This window comes from Hippocampus guttulatus, chromosome 4 (assembly GCF_054856545.1).
Source record: "Hippocampus guttulatus isolate MCC_2025c chromosome 4, RoL_Hgut_1.0, whole genome shotgun sequence".
Taxonomy (NCBI): Eukaryota; Metazoa; Chordata; class Actinopteri; order Syngnathiformes; family Syngnathidae; genus Hippocampus; species Hippocampus guttulatus.
This window is the reverse complement of record NC_141264.1, coordinates 12,225,891-12,241,156: the sequence shown is the minus strand read 5'-3', so window position 1 is coordinate 12,241,156 and position 15,266 is coordinate 12,225,891. Positions and strand designations below refer to the sequence as shown.

General features: G+C 40.9%; 1 protein-coding gene across 1 annotated transcript in view; it reads right to left on the bottom strand.

Moving 5' to 3' along the window:
- Window positions 1–15,266, bottom strand: part of tmtc2b (transmembrane O-mannosyltransferase targeting cadherins 2b) — an 84,192-nt gene that overhangs the window by 18,344 nt on the left and 50,582 nt on the right. Inside the window, exons 3-7 of the mRNA XM_086109285.1 lie at window positions 9,714–10,560; window positions 7,624–7,738; window positions 5,514–5,599; window positions 4,125–4,309; window positions 2,659–2,737 (exon numbers count right to left, since the gene is read on the bottom strand). Coding sequence (XP_085965411.1) covers window positions 2,659–2,737; window positions 4,125–4,309; window positions 5,514–5,599; window positions 7,624–7,738; window positions 9,714–10,560 — 1,312 coding nt within the window. The remainder of the gene's footprint in view (window positions 1–2,658; window positions 2,738–4,124; window positions 4,310–5,513; window positions 5,600–7,623; window positions 7,739–9,713; window positions 10,561–15,266) is intronic.

The window sequence follows — 15,266 nt, the reverse complement described above, 5'->3', positions numbered from 1 at the left end:
ACATTGAACCTGTTCATTTGAATCAGGTGTGTTGCAACAGGAAACTTGGAAAACATGCGGGACAGCGGCCCTCCAGGAACTGAGTTTGACACCCCTGGACCGTTAGGATGTCCACCGGTAACTATTCAATGAGTGGCTTGAATAATAAACAACAAATCCTTTGGCACCCTGACTTTTCTTCAAGACTGGATATGTATAAAAATATCAAAAGTGTTTGAAATTTGTTAAATGGCTGCAGTTCAATTGTTCTAATCTAAAAAATGTAAAAACATTCAAAATGTATGTTTCATTTATCAAAGGTATTTGAATGAGTATCTTTGTAGTAATTTTTTAAATTCATACAAATAAAATGAATTTGAAGTTGTTTAGCTGTCAAGTTTTTGCTGTGGTATTGTTTTAGTATCGGTATCGAGGTATTTTAGCCAAAACTATTGTGTCATGACAAATTTAGCGACGAAATAAGCCGAGCCAATAAATAATCACAACATCATAAGTATCTTCATATGAACGAAACTCATTTCAGCTCTTAATCTGCCCATCCATTTTTCTATACCGCTTGAATGTTTTCAACATTCCATGCAGCTGTGTCCAGATGTGACATTGAATCCAAAGCCTCAACCAGCCATGGAGTGGAAAATTCTTCAGCTCACCAGAGAGCGTTGGAAAAGGCCCAGCACAGTGCATGTGATGAAAGGGTCCACTCATTGGCAACTGACAAACAGCACAGCACAGCACAGGGAATGAACGTGAAAATAGTTATGAGCAGGTGCGCCAGGTGTGCAAATTCAGCTCTGGGGAGACACAATGTAATGTGCGGAAAATAAAATTGTTGAAGGCCTTGTCATAAATCTGCTGCTTCATGGCAAACTGAACTGTCATTGACATTTTGACATCAACTCAGTAGCTCTGTCAAATTGCACCTCACCAACGAATAAATGAAGCAGTGGCACAACCAAGTCTGGCTTGCAGACCTTGAAAAGTTGGCCTAAGATACAGGGGGACGGGGGAGGCAGGAAGCGAGAGAATAAAGGGAGGAGAGCGAGCAGCCGAGTCTGCAGCATCTGCCCTACAGCTGTCGGCTAACAAGAAGGCTTGCTGCTGTCGTTGAAATCATTCAATTTTCAAAAAACACTTTTTTTTTTAAGTGTACCACTGCTGATATACAACATAAAATGACCAAGCAATCGCGTCTTCCCTCACGTTCTTAAATCTAACTAAAACTATTTTGACATTTCCATGACATATTTGAGGAATCATAATCTGTGCAAACAGGTAACGCCTCGAAGACATTTGGGGTCATGGTGGTTACTGTCGATGTTTAGTGTCAAGTCTGACTAGATCATCTTATGAATTTGCGACACTGACGCAATAGTTTCCCGGATATTGTCAATGATCATTCATTAAGTTCATCAATTCATTTTCACACACAAGAAATAACACACAACCTCCATGAAAAGAATCGAGATTCCTAACGTGCGCCAACACTTGCAAACCTTCGCCGCTCAATGTCAAGAAAAGGTGCATAGATGCTCCCTTTTTCAGCTGCCTCTAGAACCTCGCATCGACACATTCTGGGTGAGCAACACTTAGGAGTTTGCTGTCAAATCTCATTTTAGACTGCATTTTCCCAAGTATTAAAGCACCTATCCTGTTATGCACTCCAAAAATTAGAGCAAGTCCAGTACACGGTGAGGGTGAAACATCACATCGCACGTTTGGAGTCATTTCCGGAGCTGGTGACAGTCGGTGATTGACTGGCTAAGTCGTGCTGATGTGCAGGGAGCGAGCAGTATGAACACAAGGCTCATAAAGACTCACCGCCTGCCCAAAGGCATGTCTCCCTTCTACACTTCGCTTACGGCCAAATGTCAACATTATATCATATTAAGTGTTCAAAATGTATTCAGTGCCAGGGGACTTTGTATCACCTGTGAGGAGCATTCCCGCATGCTGATGGGGGCTTGGCGTTTGAAAGCATAGTAAAGCATACGGCCCGATGACAATTAATGTTCTGTCCAGATTCATGTGGTGATAACAAAAAAAAAACAAATTACCAAAAAGATCTAAACAACAAAACTAGGCCAAAGTAAGGGGACATTTTTCATTCTTTTCTTAGCACTGTACTCTGATGACCAGAGGACTGCCACACTACCACTACTGTGTGGAAACTGTGGAGCTCAACGGCTCATTACGTCACCATTATAACTTATACACATTGTGCATTGTCATTTGCTTGCGTCTCGCCATAAAATGTCTGTCCGATGTGAACTTGTGGTCCCTGCCCCACGGTCGCTGATGTTTGCAAAGAGTCTGTGCTATTTTAGCATTGAGGTATACTGACGTCACGTTGTGCTGATATATGGAATGATTTCAGGCTTTGACAGCTGTTCACTCGATTCATGTTTTGTGTGACTTTCAAGGCATATTTTTCCCCATCAACTTTGGCAAAGGCCAAATTTTATTCCCTTGAATCTACTTTAGAGACTGCACTGTAATAATAAATTTATGCTCAACTAAATGTACGTGAAGAATTATAGTCGAATGAAATCCTCCCAAATAGAACCTCTGAGCCTCAGTCCCGCAGAGTGTTATTTCTCGACCGGTGAAAAACAACAGCTGCGATGCTTTCAGCATCGAAACAAAAAAAGCAGTTCTTACCCATCATGTTGTAGAGGCTCTGTGGAGCAAATTGCCTTGGCATCTTCTGTATTGCTTGTTTAAAGATGGAGAGGGCCTCCTATGAATGACACACACAGAAGAAAAGAAGGTGTGGGATGTTTGCCTTAGACTGCCGTTTGGGTCGTATGCCGTCAATACAAAGCGTGGAATTGGGGGGGAGTGCTTGGGGACTGGTTGATACAGAGCTGAGGAAGGAAGGGTCTGTCCACAATGTCACGGCTATTAAGACGAGCGGAGTGTGTGCTTCACCTCGGCGTTTCCCTCAAATTAAACGGTCAAAGGATCTGGAAACAGTTTACTATAAAGAAATTGAATCTGCAGAGACTGCTGCTTCATTCCCAATTCAACCAGCGGCACCGGTGCTTCTGTACAGTGGTAATGTGAAGAATTGGAACCGCAGCTACACAAGCCTTGAGGGGTTTGAAAAGAAATGGAGTGTTTCAAAACAGCCGAAGGTTTATCTGCTCAAAATGAACCGCGCGACAAAGGCAATTATAGAAAATATGTACAGAACACATTCCTCGAGGGGTTATTTTAGTTACTGCCTATGTTTGATTGTACCACTTGCATGTATTGTAAAGGCGAAGTCTTTCATTTTCTTCCCCTCAAGAATGACAAAAATATATTCCCAAATGTTTGGTGCCTAATTGTTTCAGCAAATTGAATCTTTTATATATCATGCATGTGAATGAGGCTTGGCCGGATTATCAGAGTTGAATGCTATTCATGAGCTGGGGGCCAACACTCAACTCAACTGTATTTATAGAGCACTTTCAAACAGCCATCGCTGCATACAAAGTGCTGTACATGGAACAACTAACATATATACAACAATAACGCAATAAATCAGTAACAAAGATGGTAGAAGGCACCAAACAGTAAAACAAAGATCAAATCTGAGTCATGCTGAGTCAAGAAGAATACAAGTGAGTTTTGAGGCGGGTTTTAAAGATGGGCAGCGTGGGGGCACTGAGAAACACTGAGAGTTTCTTGTGATAGCTCACCGTGAAAAGACAGACATCACTGAAACAATACAATACACACCAAAAAAACCCAAAACCCAACAATGTACTATTGTGAGTATTTTATAAGCCGGACTTATTCAGGTCCAAACAAAACTAGAACGAAAACTCATCAGAGCTGCTTTGATTTAATTCTTAATATTGGTGCCATTTAACCGTCAGCAGAATTGTGAAAACATTTGTGGCTTCAAGAGAGAGCGATTGGTCTAAGAACAAATGGATGCATGTAGAGCACACCGCTGCAAACTACAACCAGAATAATACGAATTATATTATTTAATGAGTGAGCACCTCTGTGATGCCGCCATTGCAACACTGAGCATTATTTTCCTGTAATGCAGCTTTTGTATTGGGTTGTACAGCAGGTGAACCTAACGTTGGGGTTGCTCAAGCTAACTGTTCAAAGCTGCATTGAAGCGTCACCTCTTGTTGTCCCTGCTCATGGAGCTGCTTCCCCAAGTTGTACAGGCAGCTGGTGACCGAGCTCTTGTGGGCGTGAGGGTCCTTCAGATTCTCGTCCGGGATGTCGGCGCAGGTTAGAAAAATATGCTTGGAATCCTCCAGGCGACCCTGATTCATTAGGATGATGCCGGTATTCAAGTAGGCGGCTGGATGGAAAACAAGACAAAAGACAGCACAAAGTGTATTCACTTGCATTATTAGGTGAATGGTGGTCGACGGTTCAGCGCGTCTGCCACACAATGCAGAGGTCATGGGTTCGATTCTGGGCTCTGGCCTTCCTGTGTGGAGTTTGCATGTTCTCAGCGTGCCTTCATGGGTTTTCTCTGGGTACTCTGGTTTGCTCCCACATTCCAAAAACATGCATGGTAGGATAATTGATCCCTCTAAATTGTCCTTAGGTGTGATTGTGAATGTCTCCAAAGTCAACTAGGGTCCAAAGAGGTATTTATTTTGGATTTTTTTTAACCAATAGCACAGTCAAAAATATGAATCAATATGCAGTTCAATACTACTGTGTTTTCGTGGAAGAAAATTTGTGAAATCTGGCATTTGGGATCCATCATTTGGATTTGCCACATCAACCTGAAAGTGTTACAATTTAACAAATCTATGGTTGATCAAAATTTCAAGAGTTATTCTGTGTGGAAATTTTAACATTTACATTTTGATTGTAAATAAGTGAATTAGCCTTGGGCAGAAAAGAATTGTACTTCATCAGCAAAAAAAAAAAAGAAAAAAGGATTTTTTTTTCCTGCAGTACCTCCTTTGTTACTGAATTAATGGAGTTTCATAGAAAAGACAATGACATTCTCCTCTTGCCTTCAATATGTCTGCTGCTCTGGCTAACTAATTATCTCTGCTATCAGTTCACGGATGAGGTAATTGCACACTGAATTGAAATGTTCTAGTCCAACTGTGATCATGATTAGATCTTTAATTACATTAGGGCAGAAGAAACAGACTTCCTGTTTATCTAGCATTGACCAATGGCTGGAACAATAGGGAGCTCATTTATTCTGCTAAATGACTGGGAGTCATTTGTAATCATCACAAAAGTCAGCCTGCCGAACACCTTGTGGGAAATCACATTTCTGGAAAACCACTCAAATCATGGAGAAAATAAATCCAAAACAAGTAGAGCCCAAAAAAGAACTTCCTTTCAGAATTAATCATAGATGACATCATGTGTTTGCTTGTTCAATTGAAAGCACCAGCTGTAGGCCTGCTGCCCTTTGGCTCCGATTCCTCTGGCCTCACATAACCACAGCCTGTGTTCACTGTTGCCTGGACACAGAGCAGCCACAACCACAGGAGCTGGAGAGTGTCAATACCAGGAGAAGCTGTACTTACAGGCCAAAGTGGGCCGGCTCCCGATGGCCAGCTTATAGTAGTGAAGTGCCTCTGAGAACTTGTTGCTCTCCTGAAGCAGCAAACCACTGCAACATCAAAATGACAATGAATTTTAAGAAACACCAAAGGTGGAGACGTTTTCACAGAGCAAAAGAATACAGTGCAAGCGGTGTCACCGCTCTTCCACTTGCTTTTTATTTATGGACCTTTTAAGGACTTTTGAAGGATAATATAGACATTTTTAAGGACTTTTTCTCCATTCAGCAGGGGATTCATGGTGGATTTAATGCCCGCTCAGCAATATGTGGGCTGAACAGAAAGCCACATATCACTGAGCCGGTGTTCAAATCATTGCTGCCAAAGGAATGGCACATCTTTATTTTTAGGGGCAGTCAGCTAACCTTTTATTTCAAAATGCAGTATTTTCAAATGAAAAAAACTTGAATTCATTCTCAAATAAAGTACACTAAGAAAAATTTAAATTTAGAAAATATAAAACTTCAATTTATTTTTGAATAAACAGAACACTGTGAACAGAGCTAATGGACATATATGTCGCCTGCACAGGGTTTAGAAAAATCTGTTTTCACCAACAGTAGTACTGCTTGCCCAGCATGCCGTCGATCTATTGTTGGTACCCGAAATGACCCGAAGTGATCATGTGATCATCATCTGAACTGATCGGAGACGGCGGGAAAAGCAGAGCGGGAACCAGGATGGCATGTAGCCCGACAGCGGGGTTTGAGGGGAAGGGCGGCAGGCGCATTTTCCGACAAAACTATTCATTGGAAGGGCGGGGAAAATGACATACACAAATGAAATGAACACCACAGGATTTTTTTTATTGAAGGATTTTTTAAATTTTATTTTAGACGCTTTCCCTGAAAATTAAGGACAATTAAGAACATAATTTTACAACTTTTTTTATGGATTTTTATGAATTTCAAGGATCCGTGGGAACCCTGTCTTCAGCTGATTTTTTTTTTTTAAATTGAAAAACTAGCAAGGTACACATCGGTCAAAGTTGAACTCTTGAACTCTAAAGGGGGAAAAGAAAAAGCAAAGTAGTTGCTTTACTGCATTTTCTATCCATCCATTTTCGACACCGCTTATCCTGAACAGGGGCGCGAGGAGTTGCTGGAGCCTGTCCCAGCTGACTTTGGGTGGAAGGCAGACTAGACCCTGAACTGGTTGCCAGTCAGTCACAGGGCACAGATAGAGACAAACGACCATTCACACCCACATCCACACCGTCACTGAATGGGAACCGATCCCACGCTGCCCGCACACCAGCCAGGCGAGTCTACCACTACACCGTCAGTGACGCTTTGGCATTTTTATTCTCATTTTAATATTTATTTGCGTCATTTTAGCTTTTCTTGTCCATATCGGGGATGGATGACCATAGTATAGCAAAGTATCATATTATACTCCTTTCAACTGCAGTTACATTATACTTTCAAAAATGTACGCAATTCCTCCATCAGCAGTTGTATTCCGATTTACACAAACAATGAAGAGATTGTTCATCTGTAGATCTTAGAAAACCACAGACCACTACAGAAAGTGTTCTGTCATTATTGGGCATGGATGTTCAACGATTCCGGCAGGCTTCAGCACACCACTTATAACTGTCAGACACAGAGCGCCACCGGGAATATACTGAGGTAGGAGGATGCCTCCTATGGGAATAAGACTTGTGATCAATGGAACTTGTAGGAGGGGGAGCGCCTCCATTTGATCGAGCTGACACAAAGTCAATTGGTAGAGATGCTTTCTGAAGATAATTAGTCTTTTGTCCACATAGAATTTACTACATTTGTTTTACAATATCCTTCAATGTATTTAGTTGGAACACATATTGTTTTCAGCTGGGGACGGTGGGTGGGGCGGGGGGGGGGGGGGTTATTGCCGATGTTTTCTTGCTAATTGTGTTCAACTTCTATTAAGGTGAATACACAACAAGGACAAATTTCATGTTCAAATTTCATGTTATGTTTAACACAATGTCCCAACTTCATTGGTATTGGGTTTGTAAACAAGCACTAACAATCTGTAGAGGCAGTCCTTTTACTGGATGGAAGAAGGAAAACATGAACACATCACTCACAGGTTATACAGCATGTCGGCCATGTTGCTGCGATAATAGAGCGCATTTCTGTATGCTTGCTCAGCCTCCTCCATCTTGCCCTGGCTCTTCAGGACGTTTCCCAGGTTGCCCCATGCTGACAAATCACAAAAGAGAATGTTAATGGTTCCGCGCGTCGCAATATTCATGAATGACAACTTTCAAATCGGATTCTGAATAGATGACAAAGTAAATATTTTTTTTCTTTTGTTACCCGCAGCCCCTCAAAGCTGTTGCATTGAGTGTTTGTAGGCTGTTCAAAGGATGTTGTCCTGCTGCAGCTGCTGGACGGGGCTGAGGAATGATGACACACTAGGAGAGCTTTGTGCCAGGAACCACCACTCATTACTGTGAGTGTGCTTGAAAAGGAGACCACCGTTGAGCCATTTAACTACTAATGGCATTAGCAATGAATGTTGGAGTGGAAGAAACTCTTATAAAAACTAAGTACCGGTATCCGGAGAACCTTTTTTCTGCAGTTAAAATTTGAGCTGGAAAGCATGTGGATAGCAATTTTAGATACATCTAACCTGCCTTTTTAGTTTAAACAATGTCAATAGTACTATTGGTAGGTTATATTCAAAAAGCACCATAACCAGGGTTCAATGCAGCATGCCCTTATGCAACATGATGATTTAATTATTACCAACCGTGATCCCCACAGACTATTTAGTAGAAGTAAAAAAAAAAAAGAAAAACAAAATAGCACTTGCAAGCCTGACTCATTTGTGCCTCCAGTTGCATGCTTGTTTAGACGTTTAGATCAAGCTCCTTTGGTGTAACTTTACATTTCACAGTTCAGACAAATTATAGATTTTCCTTGAGGTTATATATCCCTACCTAGGATGAAATGTGAATGCCCCCTCTGCTCTGTTCGGTTGATGGTTGGCCAAAACAAACAGCCTGTCATGCCTCAGCTCTGGTGCAATATTTGAAGGGGAAATTGGGTAACACAATGTATCCTGCTGTTGCCTCATGAGTCGCAGCGCTGCTTCGCTTTTAAGTGACGATTAGAGCAATGATTTGGACAGAAACCTGTGCCTGTTGGCTTTCAATAGAAGGGCTGTTGAGTGTTTGAATTCCTGATCAAGGCGCCAGTTGTTAATTGCCATGGCAGTGGTGCCCTTCCAAGTGAAAGAGGGCAAAACTAGGTCTATTTTCAAAAAAAGAAAAGGAGAATGCTGAGTACGAAAAGAACACTCAGCTGTTATTTCTTTTAATGTGAGTTCTGAAAAATGAGTGTGACCTCGAAAAGGAGAGGCATTTTACACCACTTTCAATGATCTTCCCGGGCACTGAGTTCAAATTAAACAACTTCCATATTCTGTGGTGAGGCGTACAGATGAAGAAAATACATTTTGAAACAGCTTGACTTTGAAGTATTTAGAGCAGCAGCAGATAAGAGACATTGTGCATGTCATTGAAAAAACAAAACAAAAAAAACAAACTAGCTTGCATTCAATTAAAATTGTTCACGAGGTTCAAGCAATGCACATAATGTGTGAATTTGATTTTTGGCCAAATGTGAGACTCCAGCACATGATTTATGTTCCTTTCAGCTCTTCACCAAGATCACACCTAAACAAGAAGGTTGCAGGGTTGCTCGTGGGTGACTGGTACTCATAAGACGTGTGGTGAAAGGGGTATTTGCTAAAAATAAATAAATACATAAAAAGTAAGAAGACAGGCATTTTCAGCTACCAGCTAAGGGCTATCTTATGTTTTCCTCCTCGTGTGCTTTGATTTTTGACTTCAGTTGGGGAACCACACTCCCCACTCGTTATCTTCTCCTGTGAATGTAATGAAATTTGACTTTTGTGGCAACCCCTGCTTCATATCTCAGCACCGATTTATCAAAGTGTATCCAGGCAAGAGTTATTTGATTTCAAATGGTGAGTTTCTTCACTCGATATTTAAAGAGGCAATTTTGATCAGATTACGGTGTTCAGATGTTGATGAAATGTAATTGTTTTTCTGTAGTGCGTGTTATTGTTAAAGATGTTCACATTTTTGAAGCAGCATCCTTCACGTGCATTTGATTTGGCATGTACATCTCGGTGAAAGCAACTTACCTTTCGCAGGATTGACTGAAATCCCTGACTTGTAGAGCATCTCTTCATTCTCCCAGTCTCGATTCCTCAAAACAGTCTTAACTCCAAAAAGCAAAATCACGGCCGCACTACAGTAAACCAATAAGGTCCTAGAGGACCTCTTTCTCAGCCGGACCGATAGAGACCTCAACCCAACGGCGACCAGCAGGCAAAATCCCATGCTGGGGATGTAAAGTACTCTTTCTGCTATCACAAAGCCTACGTAGAAAAAGAGGTTTGTGGCAGGGAGGAAAGGGATTGCCAAAAGTCCGAGGGAGAACGCCACAACATTTTCCGTGGTGGGCAGTGAGGTCCTGCTCTCATGTGGCTTTTTGGTCCCATTCTGGACACTATTGATGTGAGTGGTCATGCAAGAGTTGTTCACATGCTCGTGTTCATGATTGTGGTAACTGTGCCCATTGCTGTTCCCATTCTTTCCATTGGAAAACAAGTGAGCTTTACCATTACTGTCCGTGCCCTTGGTTCTTGGTTGTTTCCACACACTGAACCAAGCCAGCAGCAAAAATCCCAAATAGAAGAGGAGCGTATGAGCATTCCTCCAATCAGCGAGGCTCCTGATCAAAGGTAAGGTGTCCATCGACCAATCAAAGCTGAGTGTGATGGGGCAGAGAAGAAGCCAAAAGTTGACCGCGGGCAGGTAGAAAAAGGTCAATGTCCTGGAGAGGAGGGAGGGGGAGTCAGCTGCTGGGTTGTCGGAGTTGGAAAAGTTTGGGGGCTTGTTACCCATCCAGTATAAGCGACAGGCCAACAAGATCACACCCCAGGCGGCCAGCAGAAATACATTTAGCAGCAGATGGACGTTATTTCTCTGAAAGACAAACAACACAAAAGCTCAAACAAATAGAAAACAAAGCGGCCGTAAGACATAATATACTGCAAGTACTGTATAACACAACACATGGTTTCTCTCTAATTATATTGTTTCTTTTTGGGGTTTTGGACTTTCTAATCACTTTGAAGATTTGTGGTTTGGATGATTGACCAAAGGGATGTCTGACTTTTCATCACTTGAATAAAGAAAACATAACCATGATGATTTACATTGTCAAGATTCAGTATGAGAATTAGAGGACATGAATTGAATCAAAGTTTGGTTTTTGCTCGTTCTTGACCAAAACCAGTTGGGAGCTATAATTTTCCTTACACTGTCTTTTATAAACGCACGCAATTGCACTCAATTCATTCAAGTAATACTGACGTGAACTTGTATATTCTTGCTGATTAAACCATGATTTGATACATAACCCATCCTTTTGGAATCTCAGACTTCAAGTTGTGAGACTGTTTTGAAGAATACAAAAAAAAACAGCCTGAGAAAATGTGTGCTGTGATCATGTGTGTAACGCTCTCCATTTTAAAACCTGCCCAAATGCAGCACAGATGCACGTTACAGTCCAGTCTCAGATTACCTACGAACCTGATGTGAGAGCCCGGCCTTCCGTAGGATCAAAACGTGCCTCGCAAACCTTATAAAAAACTCAATTTAGGGAGACATATTGATTTCCTCTAAGATCTAAGACCACATAACACAACAGAGAATGAAAGAGCACATCTGATAGAAGAATTTCTGCTATCTGCTCATCATCACGGCCAACGCAAAGAGACAGAAACCAAAATGAAGACCACAGGAAATTGAACTGGGAGTGAAGGAGGAAAATGTCTAACTATCTAGGCTACTATTGAAGTGTTGTAAAAAAAATAACTGATAGACAAAGACATTTATCTAACAATCAAATTACCACTGAGGGTTTTTTTCAACATGTGGCCGTATCAAATAGATCCAGTGCAGCACATGAAAAGTTACTTTGATTAAACGAGATCTGATGTTCTTCTGTGTTTTTTGGAAGACTGGGGAAAAATGCCACGACCAAAGAATATTATTCTTCACTTATGTGGCAACACAGTTCAATATCGAAACCCATAAAATACAGTCCTCTGTAATTTGAGTCGCACAGCAGGACAGACCAAATAGAAACATATCTGTAGAGTACATTAATGGTCCAACACCATGAGGATTGGCTTTAACTCCTCATCGGCTGACAGAGACAAAGATGCAAAAGAGCACTTTTCGACTCAAACAGGAGCTCCGAAAAATACAGGAAGTGCATTGAAGTGGTCGGTGAGGCCCAGGGGTTATACTATACGCAGACTTTACTGGTGAGACTTGCTGGCTATTATTACACCCCAATCATTGCTTCAGGGGGATCCAGAGGGATTTACAAGGCTCTTCTTGAGGCTCTCGTGACACTTTTGTGGCATAGGCAATGGTTGTTAAGGCCTAACATGATGCAATACTTGCATATGGTGGCTGGATGTGAAATGATTTCAAATTGCCAAATCCACATCTATCGTCAAATTCTCACAGGATTAAAACACACACACACACACACACGCACAAACACACACACACTTGCACACACACACACATACACACGATTCTTAACAGGTGGTGTTGTTTATGCAAATGAAGCAAAAACAGACTCATATATTTGTATTATACGCGAAATGAGCAATACTAAGGAAGTACTGCTTGAGTTTGAAGCCAACTCAAAATACAAAATCCAACGCCGTAAATTTGGGGCTTATATTTGCATTGCTTTGCAGATCAAGTTTGACACACAAAACAAACTGCAATGTTAAATCTTTTGACAGTATTGACAACCTAAAACAATCACTTAATTGCACGCCACATTAGTAACCCGATTACTTTGTCAAGTGCTCCAAGATAAACATCCTTGCTAGTCTCCCTGCGATAAAAACATCAACGTTTTTGATTGCATATTTTTGAATTAAGCTCTTTCTTTCTTGACAAAACAAAGGCAATTCAGGATTTTTTTCTTCAATCTATTGTAGTACACCCCCCTGAGCTTGGTAATTTTCAAAATCAGATAACAATTTAAACATTTCAGCCGTTGTCAGGCATGCGTGAATAAAATATCCTTGAAATGCAAATCGGTCTCATTACAGCTTGAGCCTGTGCCTGCCTTTTTTTTCAATAAACACACTCATTACATTGAAATGACTAAGAAGCAAAATCAATCTCAAAGTTCTTTTCTTCCAGTGCACACAAATTTAATTAATTAGCTGGGTGCACAAACTGACTGGCCGTACCACCATTTATATACCAATCCATCACACGACTGACAGCCTACCGAAACTAGTCCCATCGGACCGGCTTCCACCTCAGTCAGGACTCTGCGAGACGATAAGCTATATGTGACCTGTCCAATCCTCTTCATCATCACTCCGATCAATTGTCTTCATAATCGCTTCCACCATGCTCCTTTCTCACAATAATAGATTTGTAGCAGAAGGGAAAATGAGTTTAGTGTGTTGGAGACACTCAACCCACAATTCCCCAAGACCACTCGACTGACATAAATCCCTCCAAGTATTTGATGAATGACTCTGCACCCACACGTGCCATTGCTCCTTTACTGCTCGATCAAGTAACCATTCAGCTTGCGGTCCGAGAACCACAAAAGCTCGGTCAATCCGTTATTTTCCTCTTATCTGTTTTAGCTTGTAACGTCAAACAGTAAAGCCATTTAGGTGTAAAAACCTCACGGCTTGCAGTCAAGACAAGATAAGAAGAGCCCAAAGGTTTCATATCCATACGAGGTGTTACGAATTAGCACCATCTGGATCAGGGTTTACAACAAGAGATAGCCGAGACCTCGATCCGAGTGGATGGTTGGCTGCTGTAACAGTCACAGCTTAAGTTTAATATGCAAACTCACGAGCCACAATATTAGATACACCCTGCATGTTAATGGCATCCAATCCATAAGATGCATCATAACAACAGTGTTGAGGAGTCACACCTTTACAAGTAACGCGTTACTAATTTTCTCGTTAGTGTGGTAACGTCGCTGTTTTGAACATTGAAATAGCGTTCTAGTCGTAAAGCTACTTTTATGAGAACGTAACACAGTAAAGTCCACAGAAGCTGCTTTTGCCCAGGAAGTTGTAAAATTTAAATGCATTGCTTACGTTTGACGTTATTTACCCATCCTCCTGCTGACTCCCACCCTAGACGATGTCTAAAAAGATGAGACAATGCCAGAAAAAGGAGTAGAGATACGGTGTGAATGTACATCTTGAGGATCTCCATGGCCATACGGTAACATAATAATAGCACTTTGAGTCATTGCAGTCAAAGAAGACTTTATGGTACTGTATATGTTCCAGTATTTTCTGGACAAACACAAAAGGAAGATCTGGTCAACATCCAACATAAATATAAGGACAAATTCAGGTACTTCCCACAGTTAACACAACAATCGTCATGTCAACGAGTCCTCAAGACTCAGTGAGCCAACATCAACAGCTAACGTTGCACGAGCTAGCGATACAGTTTTGGCAGCAATACTGTCGAAGAAAACTGTGTGCCTAAGGGAATTTAGACAGGAAGAGGTAGGAAGGAGGAGATGACAGATGAAACTGTAACGTAACACCCGTTATGTTTATCATACTTCATATTTGTGCACGTTATTTTCTATACAAAACCAAATTGGTTTGGTTTATTTCAATAATTAATTTGATATTTGATGACAAAATTTAATTTAACAGATGTGAATGGTGACTGATGATAACATCTACATCTATAGTACATTTATATGACAGAGTTGTTGAGACTGGAAATCGGGGCCAATTATCCAATTTTCAGCTTATCAACATCGGCTGGAAAAATAAGATCGGATTGCTCAATTTTCTGATTTTCTAAGTCAAGAATACTTATATACTGTATATATTTAGGTGATTTGAACCACTGCTGACTTACATACACTTTTTTTCTTCGTAATGCATTACCCAGGTATTGGATGGAGACTGGTTATCAGCAGGTATTTAAAAACTACAGACTCAGACATGGGTGCAGAGAATGTGATCTCTAGTAAATTATTTGTGTTTTGTTTGTATTGTAATTTAACTTGCTACATTTCTCTGGTAGTTAGTTTCAGTGTACTCAAGCTTCACTTCATGTAGAATAGCTTGGAGCCTGAGCAACACTGCTTCACAACCACAATGTATCCCACTGGGTACAAACCAAGTGAATTGAATATTGGCACGGAGAACTTTTCCCCAACATTCCATGTGGGTTTATTCAGTACAATGACTTGGAAAAAAAAAGATATAAAAGCTGACTTTAAAGGTGGTTTGTTTCTACAAAAGTGGTTTGTTTGTTTGTACATTGCTGGCTCTTCATATGACCTCAAATGCACAGTTGTCTATCACCATAATGTTTCTTCCATTCACTTGTTTGACTTACCGTAGGTGTATTTACCATAGAAATTGTTTAACAAAACAGCCAAGCTGCAATAATGTCATCTCAAGGAAAAAAAAAAGTTCTGTGCAACCAAAAAATCTCTGTGTGGACACAGCAGGCAGAGAGTGGGATACTGGTGAGTGGGATACAAACCACTTAGTTTTTTGTTTTTTTGTTTTTTTTGGGCTCTGTTATTGCATAGTTAAGATAAACTGCACAGCGGTTGTAGTCAGAGTACGGGAGACAAG